The sequence below is a fragment of the Mauremys mutica genome, chromosome 2 (assembly GCF_020497125.1).
Source record: "Mauremys mutica isolate MM-2020 ecotype Southern chromosome 2, ASM2049712v1, whole genome shotgun sequence".
NCBI lineage: Eukaryota > Metazoa > Chordata > Testudines > Geoemydidae > Mauremys > Mauremys mutica.
The window spans coordinates 170,661,076-170,677,903 of NC_059073.1; the positions used below are offsets into that span (position 1 = coordinate 170,661,076).

The 16,828-nt window shown below is 38.3% G+C and overlaps 1 protein-coding gene across 2 annotated transcripts in view; it reads right to left on the minus strand.

The window, feature by feature from the left end:
• Positions 1-364: 364 nt before the first annotated feature.
• Positions 365-16,828, minus strand: part of CLPTM1L (CLPTM1 like) — a 75,625-nt gene continuing 59,161 nt past the window's right edge. The window contains exons 12-18 of one of the 2 annotated variants that reach the window (XM_045005302.1): positions 13,096-13,178; positions 10,435-10,469; positions 9,300-9,355; positions 9,161-9,205; positions 4,365-4,480; positions 3,995-4,042; positions 365-3,012 (exon numbers count right to left, since the gene is read on the minus strand). In XM_045005302.1, coding sequence (XP_044861237.1) covers positions 4,000-4,042; positions 4,365-4,480; positions 9,161-9,205; positions 9,300-9,355; positions 10,435-10,469; positions 13,096-13,178 — 378 coding nt within the window. In that variant the 3' untranslated portion in view covers positions 365-3,012; positions 3,995-3,999. The remainder of the gene's footprint in view (positions 3,013-3,994; positions 4,043-4,364; positions 4,481-9,160; positions 9,206-9,299; positions 9,356-10,434; positions 10,470-13,095; positions 13,179-16,828) is intronic. The other variant, XM_045005301.1, reaches the window with a different exon arrangement.

The window sequence follows — 16,828 nt, forward strand, 5'->3', positions numbered from 1 at the left end:
GTGACAGAAGAACACATGTTTTATCATGAATACAATGTACATCTATAATCCTGCATTTAAAAATAAAATATTTTGCATTTAAATAGTATTCTCCTCTGAAAGGCATTGAAGCTTTGTCCAATTATGTTTGAAAAATTCAGGAGGAAAAGATTGATACATTTTAAATCTATTTCAAACCAAGCAGACTATAGCTCAAAACATGCAGTATTTAATGGAACACCACTTCATCATTTTGTAAGACTATTTTATTGCACTGAAAAAAAGCTTTTAAAAAAGAAATGTCAGTTCTTGTTTCATCCATCATTAAGTTATGTAACACATGCAGTAACTAAGTCTTTCTAATAATAGATCAAAACTCAAACTGTTCATCCCACACATGTTTTATTTGTAAATGGAATGCCGGAAACAAATCACTGATTCAAAGCCTGAAAAAGTCTGGTTGCTTTACAACATCAAATGTTCTAACCTTACATTCAGCATGACCATTGTTGTATGGGAAATTATTAATCTTTTATATCACCAGAAGACATGGAAAGTTATGAAGGGTAATAAACTAACAGTACACAAAGATGTAAGAGTGATTTTCAAACAATTACCCACAAAAAAGAAATGCTGAATATAAACGTAAATTACCTGAATGCAGTAATTAGACTTTCAGAGGCCACTTCAGAAAAATTAATGACTCAAATTGATTTAAAAAAGGCACAAAAAGGACCAATGTATAGTTACTAAATATCAGGACAAGTTATTTTCAACATACAAAACTAGATGTTTACTACTATGAAATAGGAGTCCTAGAGCAGTGTGCATAAAAATGCAGAGCTGCAGCTGGCAACATGAGAAAAATTTTGGTTGTGTGAACTTCAATCCCAATCCTACAAGATCTATGCACATGTGTAACTTTACATTGCTATAGCAGTGTAAAAGGATTTTAGTATAAATGAGAATCAGGCCCTTGGAACTACTGAATTGTAAAGTGGCCTTAAAGTGGGCATTAAACTAATATCCACTTGATGACAGCTTTACACTACCAGAATGATGTAAAGGGGCCTCAGTGTAAGTGAAGATCCAATGACTTCAGTAGGACTACTCACAGTGTCTCAAATTAGGCACATGCCTTGTCTTTACAGGATGACAGCCTTTGTGCTTTCAAACCATTGCAACACTGGGATTTGACAAAGCCTACTGTATAAAACAAACCATTATTGTTTTCTATTTATGACAAAATTAGAGCAACATTTTCTTCACTTGAACTATTTACATTTTGAGTTAGTGGTGTATTGAAGCAAAAAAACCCAAACAAACAAAAAAAACTGTTCTGACAGCCCAGCAAAAATATGCAGTAAATTAAAAGAAAGACGTAGCTTTGGTCAGCAGTGTTGGTTTTTTCCACATAAAATCTCTAGAAGTTAATCAATTTAACTTTAAAACAAAGCATTTAATTAAAACTAGGCTTTAGCTGCTAATGCTGGTTCTGGGAATCAAATGTTTTGTTTATTAATGTGAGGAAAGCAACATGTATTTTCAGTGTTACTCAATGCAGGTTATTTAACTATAGTGCTCACTAAATGCAAGTTGTTATTTCATAAAACTGCATAATGGGGGTTCTAAATGCATACTGTTCTACCATTTGAATATACTTTATTTTAGCATATTCTAACAATTTGCAAGAAGTGCTGAATTTCAGTGATAAATACAATAAAAACTGATAACATGATAGGAAGTTAGAGTGACACTTCATCCTTTAAACATTGTTGTTACTGGAAATAAAATTAACTTACGGGCACATTTGGAAAGTTGTTTTACTTATGGTTTTTCTATAAATATTCTGAGCAACAATCAGTTCAAGCAATCCCCTTCCAATTAGCTGAATGCTGTATGTTTTCTTTACCTAATTTAAAATACAAATCAAGAGGCCTAGGAAACTTTTGCCTGTGAAAGCATATGAGAGTTGGCACAATAGTTCACAATGGTGTCTATGATGCAAACATGTAAGGCTGCAAGACTGTTTAAGAGAGTTATTTTCCTAGTACATTAAAATGCTTTGTGTCAATCATAGAAATACCCATTTGATGGGGAATCAAGGGACCCTTGGCTAGCAATGCAGGAAAGGTTTTATGCAACTTTATATATGTACTAAAAATAGTCACTGACAGTTGCTGCACATGCTCACTAGCTTTTTACAATAAAATCTCTGCCATTTAAAAATAAATTAAGATTTAAAGTCATATCATGGTCTAAAAGTGTGACAATATTTTAAGAAGTTTAACTGCTTGGGTTACTTTCCCCTTCCTTCCAGGAAGGCTATTTTAAGCCACAGGACTCTTATTTCGAAGTTCCATACAGCTTAGGTCAGCCATGAGATTTTAACCCCCCATCAATTTGAGCCCTTCCATGTCCAGTGTCAACCTAGAATGGTGTTGTGTGATGCAGTTTAAAGTGTATATTCCAGAAGTTATACCTTAAAATTCTAACAACCCCTGGTTCAGCAGTGATGCCCTATTCTGCTATAACAATCACAGCCTACCTGTACTCTTCATGGCTTAGTAGCCCTTTACCAATAAAGGTACCACATGACCAGTTAATTGAGCTCTCTCAAAACACACACTAAAACAATCATAACAATAAAGACAAATTAATATTTGTTTAAATTTTCATGTAAGAGAAGTTTAAATATGTTTAACTATTGTTTAAGTGACATCTGGCAGAAAGATTGGCAGACTTCTTCATAAAAACATAAAAGGGATCTTGAAACATCAAAGAACCATCAAAAATAGATTTTGGCAACGCAGAAGATGTATTGTCCATGGAGTTCTGTCATAGGCTTTAAAAAATACTCTTATTAAATAATCCAATCTTTTTTTCTTCATAAAGATCAAGCAATACACATAGCCAGCAGCAGTCCAGAAATAGTCTTCTACTGTTAACTAATCTCTGTGGGGTTTTCTTTTCAGCTTTTCTTCATAAGATTCTCCATATTCATTCACTCTGCTCCTATCCACAGGATATAGCCTTACAGATAAAATAACACACATTAGTTACATGATGCAATGATTCCTGGTAAAAGACAGTGTACACCACTGTTTAATCTGCCAAAAATTGATTCCTTGTTCATCAGAAGAATAAAGCTAAAAAATTAAAAGAACCACCATATAATATTTGCTTAAAACATTAAATAGAATTTAATTTTCTATTTTAAATTTAACTTTGTTTATATAATACAGGACTTGAAAAACATACCAGACACCTACTAGTTGGAGGACCAAAACCCACTAGTTATTCAAAGCTAGAAAGAAAAGATAGTCATGAAGGGAGAACTTCCACCAACTAGCACTTGAAAGTGCCTTGCTGAGAAGGCCAACAACGGTCACCAGCTGCTTTGTGCTGTCTCTAGACCCTACCTGAAGACTTCATGGTTGAGATAATACTTAGTCAGGGAACTGGACTAGACCTCTCAAGGTCCCTTCCGGCCCTATGATTCATCTTTCAAATCAGTCTTCGCCTTGCAAATCTGAAGCTCTACTCACCTTTAGCTGTTGGAAGGAAGGAGCCTTGAGTCTCCTCTCCCCTGTTGTGAGAGGAAGAGGCTCTCCAGTACTCTATCACTCTCCCTGCGTACTACAAAAGGCTGTCAACAGAATGGGACATCTCTGTTGCTAGTCTAAATGTCTTTCCCTCTGTCTCCTTTTCTATCCTATTTCCCAGTGAATAACTCCAAAATCTGCTTCTGTTCTTAATATTCCCATCCAACAACAAGAAACTGACATTAATTCTTGACAGCTACCCTGCTGCCACAGAGTTCTGCAAAGCAGCAGCAGTGAAAATTAGGAGTCTTATTAATACCACTCTGCTGCATGGCAAAACTAAGTAGCAGAAGTGTTGGAGCTGTCTGCAGACTCAGGAAGATAATGCTATTAGTTCACTTTTGGAATGTTAGTTTTAAGAACGCAAGCTTAGATTTTGTTAGAATTGGTGCTGTAGGTTCCTCTCTCACCAAGGCTAGCTTCCTCTTGGCCAAGTTGAGGAATTTTTCAAGCCCAGACTAAAAGGTAAGAGAATACATTATGTAAATAAGGGTGAGTAATGAGACTCGTGAGCTACTTATGTTTAATTCTCAAAGCACGAGTAAATAACTCCTAAGAGGCGCTACATGATTGATAAGAGTATAGCTTGGGACTATCAGATTCCAAAACACATTACACTGTACATTAACATACTAAGATAGCGAAATCTTAGGTCAGCCCTAAACTATTTTTGTCTCTTGTATCTGACTAATTACTGTTGACACAGCTGCATGGATCTGTAGTTGACAAACAACAGTGAAAATGGATAAAAAGAGGAGTAAGGATGGAGGGAAAACATACCATCTTTGGTAAAGGTAGACGAGGAATACCACATCATCCCTAAAACATGCCAGCCTATGCGATGTTGGCATAGTGATGATAAAAGCAAAGATATCATCAATGAAGGTGTTGAATGCCTATAAATATAAGAAATATTTTCAGCAACGGTATCAAGTATAGTTCAGTTGGTAGCACATTAACTCTATGGTCAGTTTCAAATATCACACCAGGACTTAGGCTACTACCCAGGTCTGAGAACACAGTGCACTATTTAAGAACTAATAAGCAAACTTCAAAAAACAGCCAGAACTTTGAACAGGAAAAGTTACAGCCAGCTTAAAGACAAAAAATGGATCTGCCTGCACCAGTATCTGCATTTGGCAGTGAGGTGCTAACTTAAGGTCTGCCTGTATTGGCAATGTCACCAGTAAAACAATAGCAAGCTCAGGAATAGTTTTGATTTTTGAGTATTTTAATTAACGTTCATTATTAGAATGTATGGATACAACTTCTTGACAGTATATTGTGATACTGGATCACTGTTGAGTGAGGAAGAGAAGAAAGGAAGCAAGATAATAAAATATTCACAGACTATTATGGAATGCACTCCTGTATTCATATCCTACATACTACTGCAAGGGCGCTGGAGCCCTCCCAAAAGTGGGAGGCCCTCAGCCCCCGCACCACAGCACTACTGTAATAAACTTTGTAAAAAATATTCCTTGTAAGGTACCATTTGAAAACTCAACTTGCCGGTCAATAATGTCATGGTGAAATGTATGTAGCCACATTATATGTAAAGTTACAAACATAAGCTGAAATCATGACTGAAGTGTGTTTACCAGACAAGTCTGGGAAGTGGGTAAACCTGTTTCTCAAAGACAAAGGACAAGCTGACACGCCTAGCCAGATTTCAGCAAAGCTGATGGGCCATCACCTATCAAATGGCCATTCTTTGGCATGGAAGGAGGGAAAGGCAAGAAACAAGGCACATCTGAATTTCTGCATACACAGGTGAAAAGAAACAGCATGGAACTTCCTCCACCAGACTCCATGTCTCCTTGCTCTCAGCCGGAAAAAACTTTATCTAGGGATCACTCTCAGGAAAATGAACAGGAGTACTCCTGTTCTTTTTGCGGATACAGACTGCTGCTACTCTGAAACTTCTCAGGAAAATGTATTTCACAGGGAGACAATGGGGCAAAAACACTCCCTGTTTTCTCTCCCTCTTTCACCTGAGGACAAAAAACAAACAAAACCCAACAAGACAAAACAAAAAACCCCAACAGCTGTTGGACCTTGGGAGCAGATCCTGGCCTGAGAATTTGCTCAATAATGTTACTGGAATATGTGGTAGGGGACTTCAACTTGAATCAAGTCTAGTTTGTTAGGTTTAGGAAGCATTTTATCTTTGTTTTTCTTGTAACCATTTTTGAATTTGATGCCTCATTACTTGTACTCACTTAAAACCTCTCTCTTTGTAACTAAACTTATTTTATTCTTTAATCAAAACTAATTCAGTGTTGTGAACAGTGTGTGTAACTCCATTTGAGGTGGCAAACTGTTGTATCTTGATCCCTTTAGAGGAGCAACAGACCTAATATATCTGTACTGTCCAAGAGAGGGCTGGACGGTGCAGAACACACATTTATTAGGAAAAATCCAGGACTGGGAGTGTGTTGGGGTTTCTTTGCATGTAGTAATCAAAGCTGCTGGAAGCCAGAGTATGACAAGCTACTGGAGTTAAAGGTGCTGGACCAGGGCTGTGGCTATCCACCAACACTCAGGATGTAACCTGCATGCTGTTTGTGAGGAGCCCAAGTTGGAAGTTACAGTACAGAGCATTGTGAGACACCTCAGGTTGCAGGGCAGGTGGTGACACAGCCATTCAGTGGCCTGGACTGCATGCCAGAATGTCATACAGATCTAAAAGGAAACTGTGTAGGGAAACTAAAATTGGGAACACAGAACATTTTATACTCAGTACACTCAGACTGCTTCAACATTTCTGCCAATATTCAAGCCTTAAGTTGCAGATCTAATGCAACCTCTAAGATGTAACATGGCTCTTTCTTAATTCACAATGCACTGTCCACTCCAGAATATACAATTATATTAGTAAAAGCAGCCAAGAGTCCTGTGGCACCTTATAGACTAACAGAAGTTTTGGAGCATGAGCTTTCGTGGGTAAATACCCACTTCGTCTATATGCATCCAACGAAGTGGGTATTCACCCACGAAAGCTCATGCTCCAATACGTCTGTTAGTCTATAAGGTGCTACAGGACTCTGCTGCTTTTACAGATCCAGACTAACACGGCTACCCCTCTGATAATTATATTAGTAAGTGTTTTAGCTTGAACCATACTTAGACAGGGCCTTAGATATACAAAAGATGAGGGGGAAAGGGAGGGAGGGACGGACAGTATGTCAGGGAAGCAAGTGCAGCATTACCAGTAAGGGAACAGCTGCTACTTTTCTTTGTCCTTCATCGTCAAGGCTGGCTCCAGACACCAGCGCAGCAAGCAGGTGCTTGGGGTGGCCAACGGAAAGGAGTGGCACGTCCGGCTCTTTGGCAGCAATTCAGTGGTGGGTCCTCCAGTCCCTCCCAGAGGGAAGGACCTGCCGCTGAAGTGCAGCTGATCGTGACTCCCCCTCTCCCCCCCCCCCGCCGCTTGGGGCGTCAAAAATGGTGGAGCTGGCCCCGTTTGTCATCTAAATATTTTATTTTTTATCATAACTTAAAAAAAACACAGGTTTACAATGATGCCACATTCCCGATTCGGTTGAAAATGTGAGGATTCATGAATACCCCATTGATCACTTTCACTTTGTGGCGAACCAGTTACCCATTAATCCTTAAATTATGTATGAACAACATGTAATTTTTAAATCTTTATTAAACTCTCAAACCAAAATGTATTTTCCTTGGTCTGCCAAAAAAAAGTTTGTCTTGCAAAACTATTATCTCTCTGCCAAATGTAAACTGTCTACTTCCTCCCATTTAGGTATTAGCTGCTCAAAAAAAAAAAATTTTTTTTTAAATGGTTAATGGCAAAAAATTCTCTTTGGTGATTGCTTTTTGCTGCTTTTGTTTAAGAGCCAAAATGTTTTTGCTGATTCATTCCAAATAAAATTCCCCCCTCAAGGAGAAACCAAGCCTGAAAATTTTTAAGCCCGTAAGTGAATGTTTGAGAGAGTTGTAAGCAACTGGAAAAGACATTTACTGTGGAAGCAGGAAACCTTTGCTATAGAGGAGTGACATGTATGACATATGAAAATAGTTTTGTAGTTTTTTCATATTGGTTTTAAAAACTGTACTATTGTCACAGACAACCTTCATAGTACATGCATATGTGCACCTTCAGAGCTCCAGTCATAAGGCTCTAACATAGATAACATGACCAGTTACGACAAGTAGCCGGAATATATAAAGTTTATTCTCTGTTTTTGGAAACAAACCCCATTTTTTTCATACCTTAGCAGTTATAATACAAAAGAACTGGTCAGGCAAAATCATCTACTATGTACTGCTCTAGTGGTTATAAGAAACTCAAAGTACACACCCTAAAGAAACCAAAGTGAGTGAAATTCTGCTGGTTTCCTTGTTTGTCTCAAAGAACTAGCAAAAAAACATTACTACCATGCAAGACGACAAACCAATCTGTGGGTCAAAATATCCGAAGATCTTCTGCATTTAAACTCTAATATCTACCTCTATGTTCTATACATGTCACCAATCAACTCCCCCTTATGACTAAGACTAGGACCAGATGTTTGGGAAATTACTTAAGCACGAGGAAGAATTATCTGTGAGGACATAATGTGCTCACAGACAGAATGAGTCTTCATCCTCACTGAGGAAACAAGCACACATTCAGACTGCACACACCTACCACAGCATCCCAAAGCGCACACATTTCACCATGAATAGAAAGAAAAAATAAAGTGGGTGGTAAAGGCTTGGCCTTTACCAGGGGTGGGCAAACTACGGCCTGCGGATCACGTCCAGCCCATCAGAACTTTTAATCTGGCCCTCAAGCTTCCGCAGGGAAGAGAGGTTAGGGGCTTGTCCCGCTCTGGCGCTGCTCCCACCCCAAGTGCTGCCCCCGTGCAGCTCCCATTAGCAGTGTCTTCTATGTGCAAGCTGGGCTCTGCCTGGTCCAGCAGCCCCTAATGGCAGCCACCAGCTCTGCAGCCCATTTCTGTGGGAGAAAGAAAATTCTCTGCACACAACATTAATTTCTGCAAAACTCTGCATTGTGAAGTGGTGCAGAATTCCCCCAGGAGAAGCCTAAAATGGTAGCCTTTCTGCTGGTTTACAAAAACAAAATAGCTTACTTTACACTGTTTAATAATGTGAACACAGATTTTGGAACACAGTATTGCTGCAATGTGGGGAATTCCTTGGTATTGGAGAGTACATGGTGGGGTCTTGACTTTTTCCCAGAACTGTCTTTCAGTTTGCAACATATTTAGCAATCAATGGAATATTCTATTACTATTTTATCGAATATATGCATTTTAAGTATTTACTAATACGAAAGATTGCTGACAGTCAAAACCAGTCAGCTCCATCAAAACTAGGAAGCTAAAATAATTTACATTATAGGAAAGCCACAATGAAAAAAGTGAAGGAGTTATAACTTTCGTAGCTAATAGAAAAAATTACAAAAAAGTAAATATATTTGTGCTGGGTTAAACTGGTAGTTTAATTCTAAAAATTCACATTTAAGCTACACATTATTGCCCCGCTTCTCAAGTAAAAAACAATTGCTGTCTTGGTAGCACAAGTTTTTTAAATTACAGCTTACTTACTTTATATGTGAATGCCTTCCATGGTAAATGTGCAACTGATTTCATCTACAAGAAATGTAAACATAATTTGTAACAAAACTGAGGATAAATTATAGATACTGAAAGCCAAAAATATCCCATTATAAACATTTAGACATACCTTATAATTCACAAACAGCTGTGGCAACATAAATAGGAATCCAAAAGCATATACCCCTGAAGATACAATATGAACATATTTTAAGATAAATACCACAAAGAGCAAGTACTCCATTAAAATGTATACCCTTTCTGTTTGATAGACATCTGTTTTCCCTTTTCATGTACACAAGTCTCCTTAGCATTAACACTGAAGCATTTACACTGAAGCTGGGAGTGTGCTTCCTAGCTTGGGTGGACAGACATATTAGCTCTGTTCAAGCCAACGTGCTAAAAATAGTACTAGCTCAAGCACAGCTAGTGTGCATCTGTCTACCCTAGCCTGGAAGCACGCTTCCAGCTGCAGTGTGAACGTATCCTAAAGGGAGGTACACAAGTGCAAGATACAAGTGTAATCATCCTCACTCTGTGATTTACTCTAATGCAGTGGTCCTCAAACTGTGGGTTGTGACCCCAAGTGGCTCGTGAGTTTTTTAATGGGGTCACCAGGGCTGGTGTTAAAACTCCCTGCTGCCAAGGGTGGGGCTGAAGCCAACACATGAGCATCTTAGCTTCGCTTGGCCCCCCATGGAATGGGGCCATAGGTAATTGCCCTGCTTCCCGCTCCTTAACGCTGACCCTGATTCTAGACTCTAGAGTAATACAGGACACTGGGGTCATGTAGTAATTTTTGTAGTCAGAAGTGGGTCGCAGTGCAATCAAGTTTGATAACTCCTGTTCTAATGGACTATGTTCTATTATACCACTATTTTAAGGTCTTTTTTTCTCCCCTTTTGCTCCTCTATTTGACTGCTATTGTTTTGGGGGACACAGCCAAATCTTGACAACCCCATATCACACAGTTACAAAATCTGAGATGTCCAAGTTTTATTTTGAAATGTCACCTGTAAAATTAAAAAAAGAAAAGAAATCTAGACCAACATTTTAAAAAAAAAGGAACAAACTCAGGCTACTAAATCTACACTTAGGCACCTAAATAAGTGATCTTTTTGTTTTTTTTTAAATGTTAAGCACTCAAACACGACCTACTGAAGTCAGACCAACTTTAGGCTACTTTTGACATTCCTGGCCTTAATTTAAAAATAAATAGATATACTGGTACGTATATTATGAGAGGAAAATACATAGATACTTACCATTGACAAAGCTGTTAATCAACCAAGAATACCAGCTAAAAATAAGAGACAGTGTAATTATTTTTTCTTTTCCTCTCCCCAACCAAAATGCAACACTAAACTGACAACTCTCAGAGATCATCATCTTCTAGACAATGTTTAACATGGAAGAGAACAAAGTTAAAAACCTTTAAAAACAAAAATGACACTTCCTTCACATCTCATTAACCTCTTTAATTTGATAAGATTTCAGAGGGGGTGTTTTGCTGTATTTTGAAGTGTTTTACTGTGACATGAAGTGCCTCAAGTGTCCCAGCACAAGTAGGGAGCTATATCAATGAGTGAATAACTTTTCAAGATTTGAAAAACTCATTGATTCAAATTGGCTTTGAAAGGAATGCTATTGTACAATGAAAACTCAGTAAAGGACCATAAACAATGGGTGAAGGTGTATTCATGGGGAAGAACCAGGAGACACTATAGGGATTGTTATAAATTTGCAGATTATACAAAATTGCAAATATTAATGAAGACAGAAGGAATATAGGATCTTACAGTAGAGATACTGGAAACATGAGAAGTGAATAAAATGAGATTCAACTGGGAAAAATGTAAGCTAACAAAAACAGGATGTCCAATGGAGTGAGTACATAAAGCTAGAAATAAGTAATGCTACAAGTGATGGAAAGCAAATCAAGACTTGAGTTTGCAGTGTAATAGAGCAGTAAAAAGGCCAACGTGAATTTTGAGCTTAATGTAAGAGAACAAAAGTTGCTCTATCACACAGCGTCATTGTACAGATTACATTATGTTCCACTTTGTTAGCAGAAATATATTTACAGTGAAGTTTTGGCCTTAGTGAAATTTGTTCAATTATTCTGTAGCCACAAAATGATTAACAGAATTTGCAATAGCCTACAAATTAAGTTACACCATTATTAAACTATGGTTAATTGTTCTGTGGCACTTCCTTGTTGATGTAGTTTTGATGAGTTATGTCTTTTGTAATTTATTGTTCTAGGAAATGGCAAACATTGTCATTTTTCAACATTTAATAATGATTTAAATAATCTTCTGGTAATTAAGGAGATCCAAAAATTGTTCTTAGAAAACTGTATATTTTTTCTTTATTTTCCCAACTGAGATAGGAGCTTCCCTGTGCTAGGTGTTGTACAAACACATATTAACAGAAAGTCCCAAACACTAAGAAGCTTACAATCTAAATAGAAGAGACAAAGGACATATTATTCCCAACTTTACAGGTGGGGAACTTAGACAGAGATTATGTGACTTGCTCAAGGTGATATAAACAGATTACGACAGAAAACTGAGCTCAGGTCTTCCGAATTCCAGTCCGGTGCCTTAAAATCACAAAACTATCTTTCCTCTTAGGCGCATTTTACATTGTAGATGTATCAGTGCAGATGTCTCTAATCTGCATATTTACTACATGGGGTTTACACTGGTGCAACTTAATGTGATAAAATTACTCTATTGTATTAGAGTAAGACTCACTTGACGTTGGTGCAATACGTCTCTATGTTGTAATCTTAATGGAGCAAATTCTATATGTTGTAACTGCAGTGCAAATTTCTCATGTAGACAGGGCTTAATATTCAAATCAGGAAATGAAATTGCTTTTTCTAAAATAAGTCTTATTTTTAACATCCAGTCAAATATAAGCGGCTAATTCACAAGTTTTTCTAATTAACCAGTTACTAATATTTCTAAAAACTGTAGTGGGTTGAGGCTGGCAGCATAGGCTGGCAGAACAAATTTGGGCATGAGGAAGATCTTTTGGAGTATTTTTAAATGGCTCCTGGATGATTTAATTGGAAAGCAATATGAGTGCACTGACTTGCATTCTCCATTTTTGCATTCTTACATACCCACCTCAATATTTTCCTTTTTAAAAACATGGATTTAATGCTTGTGAAAAATACCCTAGTGAAAGCAGTAGAGACATAAGTTCTTTATCTACAGAAAAGGAACTGCTCAGACCGTTATGACAAGCTTCCCTAGACAACCAAGGTAAAACTTCAATCTTCAACGTTTAATCCAACATGATTTAGGGAATGGCCAGTCTCTGGAGATAAAGGTAGTTCATTCTCCATGTCCATTCAATCCTTGACCTGTCCATTGAGGTGACTATGGGTGCCTGTGAGCTAGTGGGCAAACTCAGCAGAAATAAAACTGCAGTAATAAGCAGCGGGAAAAAATGAGAATGAGTTAACAAAAGCAAACATAGCAAAAAGTTTCTCTAAACTGGGGTTCATCCAGAACTCAGCATATAAGTGTGGACCCCTGACTTCCCACTGACACTCTCCTGGTCTCTCCAGCAGCTCTTCTTATGGCTCTTCCTATCAGTAAGGAATGAAGTGGAAGTTAACTTCTTGTGTACTGAGAATGAGGTAGTACACTTGCACCCAGTATCACAGACCCCATAACAGAGAAGATGGCTGTAATGTGAATATCCCTAAGAATAAAACTAAGACTTCAAACAGGTTGTCAGCCAGCAATTTCCAATCACTACCTACCTGATTGAGCAAATATCCCTTAGGACAAAAGACTTCTGCAACCCCATTATCTCACATCAATTAATTAAAAAAATGGTAATTACAATTTTTAAAAGGGTGATTTAACCTTTAATTACATATTTTATAAGAATTTGTAGCACCCTACCTTTTATATTTCACATTCAGAAGTGAATAAGCTGCACCTCCAATACACAGTGGATACAGTAAATAGGACAAATATTTCATAGCCTGTTGATAACAAGAGGACAGCTTTTTTCAGTTAGCGTCAGTATTCAGTTTTTCAGTTTATGTTTGAGAGAGATTTTTCATGGGAATTCGTTGAATCCACAATATCTGTAGGTTCTTTATTTGCACACAAAGTAAGTTACATACCTGTACTTCCTGAATTCTAAAGATCTACATCTCAGTTGATTCCCTCACTTGAGTGTGTTCCCAATGCAAGCCAAGGTGTGAACTCCTTTAGTTCTTAGTTTCAGACCATTAGGCACATGGGGGTGGGTGGAAGGCAGCAGGAGGAGGGAAACATAGGGTGAGGAAGACAGACGAGCGAGTCCCAGGCCAGCCATTTACAGCGTGCCTAAGGTGCCATCTCAATGTACCATGGTCAGCCCTTGTCATGCCAGCAAGTGAAGAGCCCCCAAACACATTCCAATTAACAGAACAGTTAAAAATCAGAAATTTTACTATCCTCAAAGTCTGTGAGGATGAGAGTAAGGAGTAATCCACTGAGATGTATATCTTCAGAAGGTTACTTACTTCTTGAAAAGTGGACTTGGAAGTTAACAGTTTCACCAGATTCCTACTTTTACATTGTGCTCCCATTACAAGACAGATAGGAATTCTCCTAACTCTAAAGGTTTTTGGCCCTTTGCTATATACCAGTGGGTGTATTTCACGTATAGATCAATTGCCAATGCCTTAGTACTCTCTAGAACTAAAGCCCCTTAATTAGCAGGAAGCAAAGTTTCACAACAATATATTTTTTGCCATATATGAAGACTTCAGTCAAGCTTTTAGTCTTAAGACTATAATTTGATTGGGCACTTATTTATTTCCCTGCTGGAAAGTTAAAATTGGTAATTACATATTTTTACCTACCACATTTGAAGAGAAAAGTAGCTGGTGAAAAGGAATCTACTATTTCCAAAGAAGCAGAAATACAGATAAATACTTTTACTTTCTGTAAAGAAATACCATCTCAATTGGATTCCTAATCTTGGACTAAAAATGCTTGAATGAAGTCTCAATTTTTTCAAATTAGAAAGGAACAAAAGTTCTCAAACAGTTTCAGATCCAAGAGAATTGCTGGTGACTTCACAAAATATGTCACTAAAAAAGGAGGCAAACAGCCAGTTTACATGTTTCTCAAGAAGAGGACAATGCAGTTTGCATGACAAGCAAGACAAATGAAAGAATATGGTCCTTTGAATTATCATTAAGTTGAGATGTCAGACCACACATGCACAAGATGCTTCAGAATACATTCATACAGTTCCAGTAATCAAATATAAAGCACCAGCTTAAGAAAGCAAAACCACCAGCCCATCTGTTTTGGGAGAAGACTACCTTCAGATTAAGGCCGTGACCTCCATCCAGAAATCAATGGTATGTCTACTCTGAATCTGGGAGTGAGTCTCTCAGCCTGGGTTGAGAGACTTGTGTTGACAACGCTTATGCTAGTGCGCTAAAAACAGCTGTATAGATCAGGGGTCTCAAACTCAATTTATCTTAGGGCCAGTGCCAGTCCTCAAATCCTCCCAGTGGACCAATGTTACTGAAGATGGTGTTCAGAAAACATTTATATTGTATTTTTTATTTAAAATTTCTTAGAAAGAATAAAACTGTCATACAGCTTTATACAATTCTTTGCCTGCCACAGAGTTTTTAGTGTTTGCCAGACACCTGGCAATGCTTCAGTTCTGTCAGTTTGCTGAAGTTTGGCCTCAGTGACTGACCAATTGAAACCTTCAGGATTGCAGCAAGGTGTGCATCAGATAGTTGTGTTCGGTATTTTGATCTGTTTATATTCATTGTGGAAAAAAGTGATGCTGCCTTTATGGCTGACTCTGCCCAGCGACTAGTGATGGTATCTCTGTCCCTCTCCCACAGCCAATGGGAGCTGTGGGGGGTGGAGCCTGCAGCGGACAGAGCCAGCTGCATGGCTACATGCGTCTCTCCTCCGCGTCCCGCAGTGGGGAGGTTCTCGGACCGCAGATGGCCCGTGGGCCGGGACTTTGAGACCCCTGGTATAGATGGTGCTTTGTTCTTGGGGCTCGGTTGCAACTCAGGATCTCAAGCCTGGGGCAGTGGGGTGGGTTGAGAGACCACACTGATCTTAACACAGCAAGGTTTAACACAACTATTTTTAGAGCACTAGCATGAGCCCCACCAGGATAAGTCTGTAGATATGAGCTGGGTGGCTTGCTCCCAGATGCAATGTAGACACAGAGACCCAGGCAAGGATTGTCAAATGAACATTGGTTCCAAGGATAAAACAACCCTGGTTACATACTGGGAAAAGAGTTTGGAGGAAAAGATAGAGTCTATTTCCCATACATATTAAGAAACAAAATTTGCACAGGAGTGCAAACATCTGTCTGTATTACTATATGAATGACATAGCAGTGCTGAACAGATTTAGCAAGTTTTCCTGCATGTACCAGTGAGTGTTTTCTCTTTGGAAATAAGGTGGATGCTAAAAAACCTCAGAATCAAGGTCTTAGCTTATCTAAAATTCTGACAGCAAGCAAGTCCCAAAGACTTGTTCAGGAAGGGTATGTGACTCAAACTGATTCACAGATTAGATTCATACACAACACCAGAAGGGACCATTGTGATCCTCTAGTCGGACCTCCAGGATAACACAAGCCATAGGACTTCCCTGAATTAATACCCGTTTGAACTAAACCATATGGTTTTAGAGAACCATCCATTCTCAATTTAAAAACTGCTAGTAACAGAGAATCCGCTACCACCATTGGTAAATTGTTCCAGTGGTTAATTTCCCTCACTGTTAAAAATGCGTGTCTTATTTCCAGTCTGAATTAGGACTGACCAAGACTACAATAAACATCTGTCACACTCTGGTAGCCATTCCTTTCTACATGCAGTTGAGAAAGGTAACATACTGAATGACTGCGATTATCTGAGACTCTCTAGCATTACAACAGACAACTTGGTAGAACTGGTTCTAGAGACCCAGTCACAGTTAATCTCTCTCATGAATCCATACATCCATTATGATGCCCCATCTAACAAGACTATTGAAATGTAGTCTAAATGTTGAGAAGGCGGAAAATGTGTTTTATTCAGTAATCAGAAAAGAAGCTGGTACAATATCAGAGTAACTCCTGTAGGCCTTGCTGGAGCCCTAGGCCTGGGTAAAAGTATGAATCAAAGGAGACTGAACCAAAGCAGACCTTGGTAGAATAACAGAACTAGGTATCAGCTAATCGAGTAAGCACATTCCTGAGAAGATGATACAGGAACACACAGACCCGACATAGGAAAAGGAGGGAATAACAGGATAAGGGATGAAGATGTTTTTTTTGAACTATCAGGTACAAGGCATAAGAATGGTAACTAATAACATCCAGAATGCAATATATAACTTGTTTTGATCAACGTAAAAAAGAGGAGTAATAGGAGGGGTATATTTGTATTGGCCTAGGGAAAACATTCATTGAGTTGATACCTTGTCACTGGCATATACATGTTAATGTACCTGTAACCAGCGAGCCGGGGCACTGATATCCTGCTCTGTTGACAATAAACCTGGCCGAGCCTTCAACACTGAATTGAGCCTATGGTCTTTCCTTATAATTTACATCAAGGTTTGCTGAGTCAACATCCTATAATCTATGCTGATACAGAAACAT